Source organism: Rhea pennata, chromosome 1 (genome assembly GCF_028389875.1).
Source record: "Rhea pennata isolate bPtePen1 chromosome 1, bPtePen1.pri, whole genome shotgun sequence".
In the NCBI taxonomy this organism is placed as follows: Eukaryota; Metazoa; Chordata; class Aves; order Rheiformes; family Rheidae; genus Rhea; species Rhea pennata.
The window spans coordinates 173,116,517-173,129,735 of NC_084663.1; the positions used below are offsets into that span (position 1 = coordinate 173,116,517).

Sequence of the window (13,219 nt, forward strand, 5' to 3'; positions counted from 1 at the left end):
TCTTACTGTTTTTTGACATATACAAAATTTTCTTATTATCACAGCTGAATAAATTTGTTAGCTCTCTGTTGTTCTGCAACGATGTATAAATATGTCACGCAAAGTGACAATAGTATTAAATAACTTCATCAACTATGTTGTATAGGTCATACATTACAACAGGCTAGTTTAGAAACTTTGAATATACAGATCTGTAATTATACTGGTACTGTTTTTCAAATCACTTTCTAAAACTTAGTTTTACCAGTACTGCTGTTAAAGTAGCAGACTTCATACTAATGTGCAAACATACATTCCATTTTTCCAACTCTGTCATAGACAGTAAAGGGGAAGAGATAATTCAGAAGCAGTAACTTCTTAAATAGATACAAAAGGATCTGTCAGAGATCAAATGTAAGCATCTTCTAAGTATGATATGTTGCATTCTACCTGATGCTGTGTCCTATAAAAGGGTCTGAACTTTCATTTTCTAGTAATCTTGTAACACAAATACAGATATGCAAAATTCTACTAAGCTTGGTGGATATATTACAGTGTAATTAAATAATGTAACAAATTTTAAAAGTTTATACTTCTACAAGTATATTTTAAGAGAAATTCACCAAATGAATATTTCCTCTAAAAAAAGTTTTGTTTTTTGCTGATTTGGTACCTGAAGTATACATTTTAAACAAAAAATGAAATATTCCCCAATACATTTTCTGTTATGTTTCCTGAAGTGAAATTCCTCTAAAGTTGATAAGTAATTCTGGTAGAACTAGATTAGATGAGAGAAAGTGTTTATTGGCAAAGGTCACAATAAACACTGTTTATCATAGACAATACACTATACGGTAACAATGGGATTTCATCATGTAACACTGTCTAGACAAACACAAAGACCATAAATTAGTACATTTCACTTTTATTTTATATTTTAAATGAATGTCGTTAGCTTCTGACAAACTACTATGAAGTATCCAATTTATACAGCTAAGATTTTAGTCGCATTATCAGAATGATTGAATGACTAATTATTAGAAATATATACAGAATTTTTGCATGGACTGCTCTGCTTTGTGAAATAATTCTTCTGAAGTAATACAGTATATATGTTCATGTTTAACATATTCTCTATTACAGATTAAAAGAAAAGGTAACATACATAGTCTTCTTCCCATTCCCTAGATTGGAGTTATCAAGCCATCACTTTGTCTTTTAAGGAATTCTTTTGATATATCAAATATATAACTCATACTTTTGGTTGTCTCCTACCCAAATTAACTGCACTTCTTTTAGTCTGGGTTCCTATGAGAAAAAAAAATATACAGTCTCTCTGTGTGTGCGTGCGCACCTACCTCTCTAATAACTTCTGATCATGGTGGCAATTTCAAATAGATTTCATATAGTAGCTAAGGTCATAATTAAATTCTGTGAAAATACACAGTCAGCTTAAGAGACCATCTGTAAGTGCCCAGAATGAGGGAACAACTGCAGCATAAGCTTCTGCATCAGGCAGCAGGAGTTTTTGAAGAAAAAACAGAGAGACTGGACTTTTACTATATGTCTCAAGGGAACTATTTGTCTACAGAAAGAAAAAAAAATACATAACTCCTTTAAAAGTCTCATAGAAAACAATTTATTTAAATCTTAAATATGTTCTCTTAACCAAAAATATGTATTTCCCTTGCCATGCGCATGCGATCCCCCATGTTTTTGTCTGTTAATCTGTATTTTTTCCCTTCCTCCTCCTTTTTCTTTCAATGCTCTGTTCATGAAGAACAGCAGAAAAAGGTCCATTACATCCATTTTTGCCTTGATAATGATATTCTGGGCCTAGTTTGTAAATGACAAAATGGTTTAATTTTAAAACCTTCAATTTATTTTGACAAATACCTCATGGGAATAAGGTACTTCCACAGCCCACTGGAGTTATTCCTTAAGTGAATGACAAGTTTTTTACAAATAAGGTAGCTAAATACTAATGTTTGAAATTTAGAAAGAATTTATTTGTGATAGATACTGGTAACTTACAGTACAGGTCTTCAGCTTCTCCCTACGAGGCATTATTTTGTCTTCTTTCTCTCCCCTGAATCTCGTTTTCCACTGAACTGGTCAAGTTCAATAAACTTGGTTATTAGATTCTGTTTCTGTAGAACTTGGTGGAAATACTACCTCAACCACGTTTGCTCTTTGTTGCTTTTTCTCCAAGCTTTTTCCATTTCAAACTCTAACTGAATAGGACTACATAATACCCAGTAAAGTGTTTCTCTGTAACATACCTCCAGTTTTCTCTGATATTTCTCACATTCTATCTGGCACTGTGAAAGATTCTTAGCTGTTTCTTGCTGCATGAGTTGAACATGTTCACTTTCAAAGGACTTTAACTTACTTTGGTGAAGAAGTTCAGCTACTTTGCTTTCTGTGCCAAGTTGCATTTGTCTATACCTAAAAAAAAAAAAAAAAAAAAAAAAAAAATTTCAAAAATTAAAAAAAAATTAGAATACTTGTAGATCATATATGTTAGTTCTGTTCACCACACGTTATACATTTCAGAAATGAATACATTATTTTTAGAAGTTTAATAAATATTAGTATATCTAACTACTGTCACTTACATTTGGAAACCCTTTTCAAAAATTTAATACTATAATGACAACAAAGGACAGAAGAACGGAAAATTAAGTCCCTGGCTTTGCTGAGTATGTGCTTAACACAGAATCAAATGAAAATGACCTTACAGTATATCTTATTTTTGAAAATTGTTGCATTAACAGGAATTTCATTCTGGGTACACAAATGCATACATTGCATATGTACAACACTGAAATCTTTCAGAAGACATGAAGGAGATGCACTGTGAGATACCAAGATGACCTGTCTCCTGTATTCACCAGCCCTTGCTGTACATGGTAAAAAGTGGTATTAGATCTCAGCAGTATCAAGGCTGCATATCTCTTTTGGGATATTATGGTTATCCCTAAATTACTTCTTCTCCTACCCAAAGATATAAAGAAAAATTAGACCACAATGGTTTCTTAATTCTCATAATCATTCAAAACCATAGGTACAAGGACTCTCAAAAAGCAGAAATGAAGTAAGATTCATATGCATAAAATATTGATTACTGAAAGTAATATTGAATATTTATCTATAAGGTAATTATAGGTCACAGATAAATACTGCTCCACTTAGTAGATTTCAACTGTTCTGCTCATTATATTTATAGGCAATCTCAAAAAAAAGGGCTGAAATTTTGCTGATGAAATACTAAATTACTAAACTGTGAAAACAAGGCTGATGTGAAGACCAGTAGAACCTTACGAAACTGAGCATTAAATAGTGTACGAAATTCAAAGTAGATAAATGCAAGTAAGTCACAAGTAGAAAAAATTGCTCTAACTATACATAGAAATAATGAGCTCCTAGCTGACCATTACCACTCAGGAATGTGATCTTGAGATGATATTAAGTGCATGAAAAAATCAGTCCAGTTTTCAACAATGGCCAAAAGCAACTTCTGAGGAATTACTATGAAAGGAATAAATAAAACATAGAAATCATTGTGTCGCTTTACAGCTCCATGATGTTGCTTGCATACTGAATGCTCAGTAGAGTTCTAGTACTTCACCTCAAAAAGAAGTAATAGAACTGGTAAAGGGTCAGAGAAGAGTAATAAGGATCACCTTTGACAACTGGCAACATCATGCAATTATATAGTGGCACTGTATGGAAGAAATTATTTAAACAAGCTAGGACTCTACAGCTTGAAAAAGAGATGGCCTAGGGAGAAGGGAGAAATAACAGAAGTCAGTACCATCATGAGTGGCAAGGACAGTGGGAAATAGAATCAATTATTCACTGTATTTTTCAAAAGGATGAATGAGGAGACATCTAATGAAGCTAGCAGATGCAGAATATAAACAAAGAAGTCATTCTTCACAGAGTATATCACGAAAGCTGTGAAATTCCTTGCGACCGGATGCTGTGGATGTTGAAAATCAACACTTGAGGCTAGTGAACAAACTCGAAGAAAATAAATCCTTTGACAACTATTAAATGCAAGACAGTACTTTTCATGCTAAGTCACTTAACAAATTGTTAAAATGATAACTAAACTTTAATTCTAACCCTATACAGCTGTTATGTTAAATGTCATTTGTTAAATAGTCATTGCAACACAATTCAACTCTGTTAAGCAGCTGATCTTTATTAGGTAGGACTGATACTGTTTAATCAAACGACGTTACTCCAAATATTTTCCTTGAGCATTTCAGATGTAGGAATCTTTCTAAGGCACAGAGGAAGCAATTTTCACTGGAATTAACCTGAATAGAACCAAAATGTGCCATTATGATGTCCTCTATAGCCACTCTGTAGATATTCGTTTATGAGTAAATAATGCAATATGATTCAATGCATGAACCACAGCCTGTTCCCACACAGGCTGCATGAGCAGATTGGAAACTCCACCTACTGAACTCATGAAAACATTGCTCTTGTCAAAATAATATTTTTTTCTTCAATATTAGCATGACATTCCTTCTCAAATAGAAGTACTGCACTCAAACCGCTAAATGCCAGTTATCCATCTAGTAGCAATTACTGCTGTCAATTCTGCATTGCTTTAGGCTGCTCTTCAAGCACTGATGCTTTAAGCATTTTAACATTGCTCATTGACTGTATGTTCCTATTTTCATTTTATCACACAAAACCAGCTTCAATGCTGTAACATTCTGCACACTTTGTACGCGATAGGCTGCAGACATGACAGTAAATCTGTTCCGCCATTCACATTGTTACAAGTCTGAGAAGACTGTTCTGTTACAAGACGAGCATGTCTTCACAAAAAAGCATGTCATCCAGTCATCTGACGTGCAATGCAATGTACAATGAAATTTATCTAGAAGTCGTATTTATTTACTAGCAGTAACAAATTCATGCCGTGTACCTCTACAGAAAAAAAAAAAAAAAAAAAGACGCTGTCTTTCTGTAGACTGCTCCTGAACCTGAAATGGTCTGAGGTTTAATGATCTGTTCTGTACAGAGCTTACACACTGCAAACATATGCACAGGCACAGATAATGTGTCCATACTCCTCTGCTGATTCCGTAACTCAACGCATTGTGTGCTTCCAGAGCATGCTTATCAATACAACCATGAACGGTAGTTCAGAAATTCTGGTATTGTAAATTTTAAGTAGCTTACATACGAATGATTCATAATGTACTGGCGACGTTATGAAGACTAATTTTCTAATGTGCATTACACCAGCAATGATTTTTGAAACAAATACTGTTACAGTGCAGTCCATGACTAGTAACATATAACAGTTTTATATACGATCTTGACAAGATATAACTACATTCATTTTCATTTTTGCTTGTAATATGGAAATCTACACTTCCTTTAATGACATTTGCCACTTTCCTGGAGTTGCTAGAGGAAAAATTTTTGTTAGCTAAGTCAGTTTTCTTTTGACCTCTCTAGTAAATCCTCTAGTGTAGCATTGTTAAGAGTTTCTTTGTCATCAGTTTCTTTGTCATATTTGCTGTTACTAGGCCAGCAAACACAAGACTTGGCTGCTATTTCAGCACAAGCATGTGTATGCATGCGCATACATATAGTCATGTATCATAAAGCAAAACACATTCCTTAATCTACCTAGATAATCTCTAAAAGAATGGGAGTTTTTAATGAAAGTTAAACTACATATTAAGCCAATGAAAAAGTGCAAAAAACTAGAAGAACACGCTTGGAATGTGATCTGAACTTCATCATATTTCTGTGCCATCAGGATGACCAGTAAAGAAAGCCTGAAGTTTCTGAAGGAGACTGACACAACAGTTATCAGAAAGGTTGATTATCGAAAAAGTTATTTTTAGAGTAAGAGTACTTTTAGAGTAAAGTAGAAAAGAGACTATTCAGAATTTAAGCTCTGTTTGGTTTGTAAGGATGGTTTTAAGATTCTTCTATAAAAAATGAGTTTATTTTTGCAATCGGTGGATAATGATAAAATAACTTTTAGAAATATCATACAGTGACTATAAACTGAAGGATTTCATTGCAAAAACATCGCAAAATCAACTTTCATGTATGTCCCTATGTATATATATACATATTTTCTTCATATTATGAAGAATAAACACTCCTCCAAATATTCACTTTCTCTGAAGAAAGTGTGCTAACAAAACACAGGATGGTAGTAACCTCATCTAGGTCTGACATATAACACATCGACCTTTGTTAGCTGTGAAATGGGCATTAGTGAAATATGACTATGTGCAAGACAGGATTAAGAATAGCCCGGTTTAAGGAAGTACCTATTGTAACTTATCAAGTCGTTTTGATTCTGATTATACTGGACAGAATAAATAATTATTAAAAATGATTTTCACTTTTTTAATTCACTAATTATTATAATTCTGATAAAATATTTCCTGTTATTGCTTTTACTTTTATTACTTTATAGTTATAATAATTACTCTATCTAATAATTATCTACCCCTGATTTATTACAAAGGCCCAACTATCTGAATAAGCAAATGACACATCTCATACAAAAATCCTGAGATGTTCAGCCATATTCCTCAAAACTGTATAAACTGAACAATAAAGTCCATTAGAAGACAACTACGTTTATAAAGTTAAGCATTCAAGAAGAATCAAATCCTAGTATTAAACTTGTTCATAGAAAAGAACGCCAAGCAAGTAAAGACTACATTATAAAACATCTTCCAAAGGAAGTCCTATGAAAATTATACAAAACTTAGCATCAACCCTTTCTAACTTCGCAAACTTCTTATACCCACCCTACAGCTCTTAAGCAGATGTTTTAGACATACTTTTCAAGTTTAAAAATGGAAAGGAAAAAAAAAAAAAGAAATCCTAAGTTGTGAAATCATCCTTACTCTACAGATGGGTCAGTTCCAGGTCTAAGTTCTTTAGAGTAATTACAATACTATCCTATTTGTACAAACCTCTGTACTCTGGTTCAGTGCCAAATCCATAGAGAAACTTAAATATTACACTTTTCCTCCCTGACCTCTTCTCACTTCCAGCCTCAACATGTCTTCCAATGTTCCTGACTTTTTCTCTCTCTGTCTCAGCTCTTGGCCAGATTTCTCTGATTTCCAGTTCTATTTACATTCTTCCTACTGGGGAGAACCTCTTTTCTTCTCTCATCTAGTTCCTATCCTATTCAGTTTCCATTCCTGTCTTTATATCCATATCCTCCCCTCTACTGGTCTATTTTCTCACTATTCCTGTACCACCTGCACAGTTTGGTATACTTCCTCAAGTCCTACCCATAATTCTTTCACCCATCACATTCAAATCCCTGTATTTTTACTTCCTCATCTTTTGCAGTTGAATCCAGCTGTTGGGCCTCCTCACTTCCAAAGAGCCCAAAGCAAAATATGAAAACACAGAGCAGAGTTTTCCTTACACTTCATTTTGCTGCTTGGAGTCACAGAAGCAGTAGCAACAATTTAGAGATTGATCAGTATCTATTTCAGTCATACTGAAATTATACGGACATAATGACTGCACATACACTGTCCACACACATGGGAAATTGAGACTCTAGTTCAAACATGGCTACCTGAAGAATCTTGTTTTCACTGATTCTCTTTTTGATCCTCGGCACTAAAAACTGTCTGGCATGTTTCTGAACAGCTAGAAGTTTTCCATGAATTCAGTTTACATGCTATGCACCATGTAACTGAAAAAGTAAGAATTTTGATCATGCTTTTATTGCTCACTTAGCAATAAAATATTCATTCTGTATGTATACAGAAATGTAGCACTGAATATGAATCTGATACATCACATATCTGTCTAGTTTCACAAAATGAGCGTTGATTTTAACACTATATTCTAAGTAAGAAAACTGTTGTTAATTTAAATACAAGTATTTTATAGAGATAGCTACACTACCTTTACATGCTATTCTTTCATATCATTTATTAATTGCTTCATTAATTTCCATCAATTATATTACTTCTAGTGTGGACTAAAACAACAATATACTTAATACCAAGGAATCTCCAACAAAAGAAAAAAGATTTCAGAGTAGAATGATTAAACAGAGGATGAAGTATGTCATCAACAAATGGTTTCACAATGAAAGAATCCTTTGCTGAAATAGTTTTCACTTAAAATTTATTTTCTCCAAATAACACTAAGAAGTAGTATTCTTGGTTTAGATTGCTATTAAAAACACTCCAGAAAACGTATAGCTTAAATGTTATAGGGTAAACAAGATTTAACATGCAAGTTCTTGCCAGATGTTACATTTGCTTCGTATCAAGTAATTAAAAATACAGTACTTTTGCATGTGGTTTAGCAAAATCTGCTTGAGAAAGAACGCTTAGAAGCTTTGTTTAAAGCTGCTTGCTTCAAAGCAGATTTTTCTGTTTTGCAGCATTCTAAGGTTTGTTATATATTGGCTTCTGATCCTCGTTCTGTTGAAACAACTTCCTTGAAGGCAACACTTCTATATACTATCTTCTAGTTTGTAAAAAACGCGAGTTCTGAAGATCCAGATTCAGCAAGAAATTTGAATTTTTCACATTACCAATAATCTCAGGGCAATTAAATCCAAATTCACCTGTGCAATAACTAAAGCTTTTCATTACATAGAACCCATATATTGTTTCTACCTCAGCAGGCCCCAGTGTACCCTAGACTAGACACCTTTGCCTGCAGTGTTCAGTGAAAACATGCAGACTTCTCAAGTATTCTTGTACCTTATGCCAGAGATAAAAACAGAGTAGCTGTTACACAGTTCTCCTCCTCATGAAACTACAACAGGACTAGCAAGAAGCAAGTTTAAAAGGCTGTGTACTCTTGGATTAAAATATGAATTACTATGCTTCTAAAAGACTTCTTTAGCTGCTTGTCTTTGTCTTTATTCTACTCAAGAGGAAACCCTGAGAAACCTCATTAGTGTGATTGGTGTTCCATCTCTCCAAAAATCAAAAAATTAACACTACCAAAAGATTTGTACAATTCAGATGTATCTGTTAGACGATGATGGGATCTAACAGAAATCCATGAAATCCATGTTTAATTTCTCATCTCTGGACTGCACAATCATATTACCTTTTCCTCATTGACTCTGACTCTGTGAAACTCAAATTCCTTTCTGCACCATGACACAGCTTCAAGAGTAATAGTAGGGACTGCTTCAGCGTAGCCTAGCCTAGCCTAGCCTAGCCTGTACTTGATAGTTATACTACAGTCATGGGAATCATACAATAAACACTCACAAGCAGAGTTTTCTTGCAATGCTGGAGCTTAACTGGACATTGAATTCAGTCTCCCACTTCCTGAAAAAGTGCCATTACTTCTGGACTATTGTATAAAAGATGAGTAACTCCTGTTTTTTTTTTTTTTTTTTTTTTTTTTTTTTCTTAATAAAACAGGATGTGGTTGCTGTTCTGTGTTAATTCAATGCTGCTGATGCATGTTTAATTTGCTGAGAGTCACTCGCCTGGGTATTAGCCTGTTATTACTTAAACTAATCAGTACCTTGATCAAGTTTACGCCTTTATTATTTGGTTCAGTGAAATAAATGGGAAATTTACTCAGATAACATAATTGAACTTATCAGTATAGAACATTAATACAACATCTTTAACAAAAAGAAAGGGTCTAAAGAAACTACTCAACATATAATAAGTGACAGGATATACTTCCACTTTTCTCCTCCTCAAAAAACGGTTTCTGGCTTCTGGTTTTAGAAAAATAAAAAGAACAGCCACTTAGTTTAATTTTTAGGACTCTAATGATAATTGTTTTTTTTCTTTGCCTAGGCAGAGGCTTAGTCAAGACGAATATGTCTTCACTTACGTTTCTGGGGATGGTGGATTCCAAATCTATGGTAAAATTTACAAAATATTAACACAGAAATCATCAGTATAAATGACCAACATCATGTTAGTCAGAGAACAACTACCTTATCGGGTAGTTGGAGATGCAGGCACAGAGATATCATTTATGAATCCAAAGCGAGAATTATCAACTCACAAGATCACTTGAATAAGATCTTAAAATAACCCCAAAGAAAGATAAGAGATTTATTTTTAAGCAAGTTCTCCCAAACCAAATGAAGAGATACCAAACTAGGTAGGCATACCAACTTCACAGACTTCTCTTAAATACAAGACAACAATCAAAACATAGTGTAACAACAACAAAGGAAAAACCTAGCAAAGTTAAATGAATGCAGATACCACCAGCTCTATCTCAAGCCAAAAGCATTTATAAGAAACTGAACGGTTCTGTTGTTTCTGGCACAGCTCTGATACCCTGACACATAAAGCTATCTATTGCATCTGTTTGCACTAGCACATAAAATGGTAAAGGTCTTCAATCTTGAAAGTATGAGAAACATGCTGAACTGAAGTGGAGCATGCATCTGGACAAGCACTGAAATAAGCAGAGTTAGACTTCTCATTGCCTAAACAATAATGTCAGTACACAGACATTAATACTTCAATTTTCTAAAGTTTACTTTGAAGAGATAGACTGAAAAGGATTCCTGATCTGCAGTATGGTTTTGTCTGTCGTACGTATTTTAATCCAAGAGCACAAAAAATATAAAGTGTATTTCTTAAAACCTCTTTATGTCTTCAGTCAAATTTTCTACACACACTATTCTCTACTTGAGTTCCCACTGCATCCCAAATGATTAGCTTTTTAAAGAACTGATACTTTTATTTCATGGTTTACTTCAGCGCTTGCAAAAACTGCCGCATTAATAAAACTGAATTTTGTATTTTATCAACAAAAAGGCAAGGAATAGTAGACAGAACAGATTGCCCAGAGAGCTTTTGGAGTCTCCTTCTCTGGAGATACTCAAAACCTGCCTGGATGCAACCCTGTCTAAAATGTTCTAGGTGACCCTGCTTGAACAGGGGGGTTGGACTAGATGGTCTCCAGAGGTCCCTTCCAACCTTACTGATTCTGTGATTTAGTCCCTATAATGTATATAGACTGTTATATAAAATAATTAATTTGAAGTATAACTGTAGGAAGTTTTGATATGGGAATCTAAACATTTACAATAAAAAACAAGAAGGGTATCAACTTTAATCCTATTTTATATTAAATTTCAAATTTATAACTTACTCTTAGAATTGTCTATCTTGATCATTTTTTCTGCCTTTCAAGATTATTAAGCTACTGAAAATTTTCAAGAATAATTCAAAAACATACCTCATTAGACTAATTATTAGTTTTTCCATAACTATTACTACTTAAAGTATTTTCTCATAACAACAGTATTTGTGATTCTGGAACACAGTTAAAATAAACTGCTGTTGTAGTAGATTAAATATATCTCAACAAATTTGGTGGATTTAGGAAACTAAAAAAGTTGTTCATTACATTTTTATTACTGCATCACAAACATTATTCCTTGCAGCTTAACCAAACTAACAAAGCAGAGTTAACAGTCATGCAGACTCTTGCTCTTGCTTAGATTTGTTTATCCTCTTTGATGAACTATATGAAAAGATATCCTTTTAAACTCTCCCCTCCCACTAGTCACAAAACTTAACTTTCTTCAGCTATTCAGTTAAATAAATATTTTCAGGTCTTTTTTGCAATTCTCTGTGGAATGATTATTAATTACTAAGCTAATTTAGTATTGAGGGAGTTGTTAGAGTGTTAATATGTACATGCATTTGAATTCTAAATGGATCAAGTATATTTTGGTGTAGCTTTATAGACCCTCTCAGCTCACTACTAGCCCTCATCATATTTGCAAACATTCCTTTCATTCAATATTGTAGCGCAGTAATACTAGCTGAAACAAATATAATATTTAATAATGAAGAAAACTTGATATAACTATACCTAAACCACCAAATTTACATGAAGAAGACTCTTGAGGTAAAGAGTTAATCAATACCTGCAATACACTGTAAGCTCTTTAGGAAATAGCCTTTTTTCTTTTTCTTTAGTTAATCAATCCACACTCATGCTGGCATTGCAAAAAAAGAGTACTGCATCCAAATATGTGTGTGCACACATATTTGTATACATACACACACATACTTGAAACCCAAACTCCTAAAGGAGTCATAAGACTTTTGTTGTTATAGCTAGTAGATTTTTGATCAGTATTTTTAAAAATATCTTAAAACACAAACTTTAAACCTCTGTGGACACTGAAAAATATGTTACCAAAAACTTAAATAGTTGTCATATCTAAGACATAAACAAATCAAGCAGCAAGAGAATCAAGGAAAAAAACTCTCTGGATGATTTTGCTGACAAAGTTTGGAAACTTTTTCATTCACATACATGATTCATATTTCCAACATGTCAATATATAAATTGCAAATAAGTTTTTTTTTCTTTTATCTCTAATCTTTACTACTCTTTCTACAAACTAGGTTGCATAAGCAGTTTACATCAGAAATTTAAAATCAGATTTCAAATACATTATGGAAAAAATATCTTAATATGTCATGTAACTTCTATAAAGATATGCTGTAGAACTATACGCAATCTACTACTGAGCAAAAGGCAATGTAACTTTTCCGACATAATTCTACTTAAACTTTCAGAGCAAACTTAGACAAAGATTAACAAAGATAACTCTGAATCATGAAATTCAGGTCATGTTTTACACTTGACAAGCATCACAAATTCCACACTGTTTAAGAAGAAAGACAAATTTCCGTAATCTGCCTTCTAGATTAGCACTGTTATTCTTGTATATGCTTTCTTGCATATGCTGCTATTTCTCTGATTTAACTAACAGGAAATACATGAAAATAATCTTATGCAAATTATGCTTAAATATCCATGCAAAATATGCTCAATAAAAGTAAATATGCCTAATAAGTAGGTTTAATAAAAAGTAATACGCTTAATCAAATAGCAAAACCATGCTTAACAGAAAGTAATCACTGTTCAGTTTCTAAATCTATCAAGGGAAGAAGGCAAAAAAATTCAGTGTAAGACACCTGATACAATGACAGATAAGTGACAACAGCAATAACGAAAGGTCTCTGCCCTTTTAACAAATAAAATGCTAAAAGTGCTGAAAACAGACAGTCACAAACAGAAAAAGAATGACTGGAATGTCATACACTTAAAACACTACCAGTTAGAAATGAACACACAGATCTTTAAGTTCTTAATACCAAATGTAACTATTGCATGCAATAAATAAAATCAAAACTAAAACTGTATTCTAAATAATGATAAAAAGGAGGTTTGG

General features: G+C 33.2%; 1 protein-coding gene across 6 annotated transcripts in view; it reads right to left on the reverse strand.

Annotated features, from left to right (window-relative positions):
• The window catches only part of PIBF1 (progesterone immunomodulatory binding factor 1), a 124,995-nt gene that overhangs the window by 47,687 nt on the left and 64,089 nt on the right, over positions 1 to 13,219 (reverse strand). For 5 of the 6 annotated variants that reach the window (XM_062566912.1, XM_062566910.1, XM_062566911.1 and 2 more), the window contains one exon: positions 2,262 to 2,427. In XM_062566912.1, coding sequence (XP_062422896.1) covers positions 2,262 to 2,427 — 166 coding nt within the window. The remainder of the gene's footprint in view (positions 1 to 2,261; positions 2,428 to 13,219) is intronic. The other variant, XM_062566913.1, reaches the window with a different exon arrangement.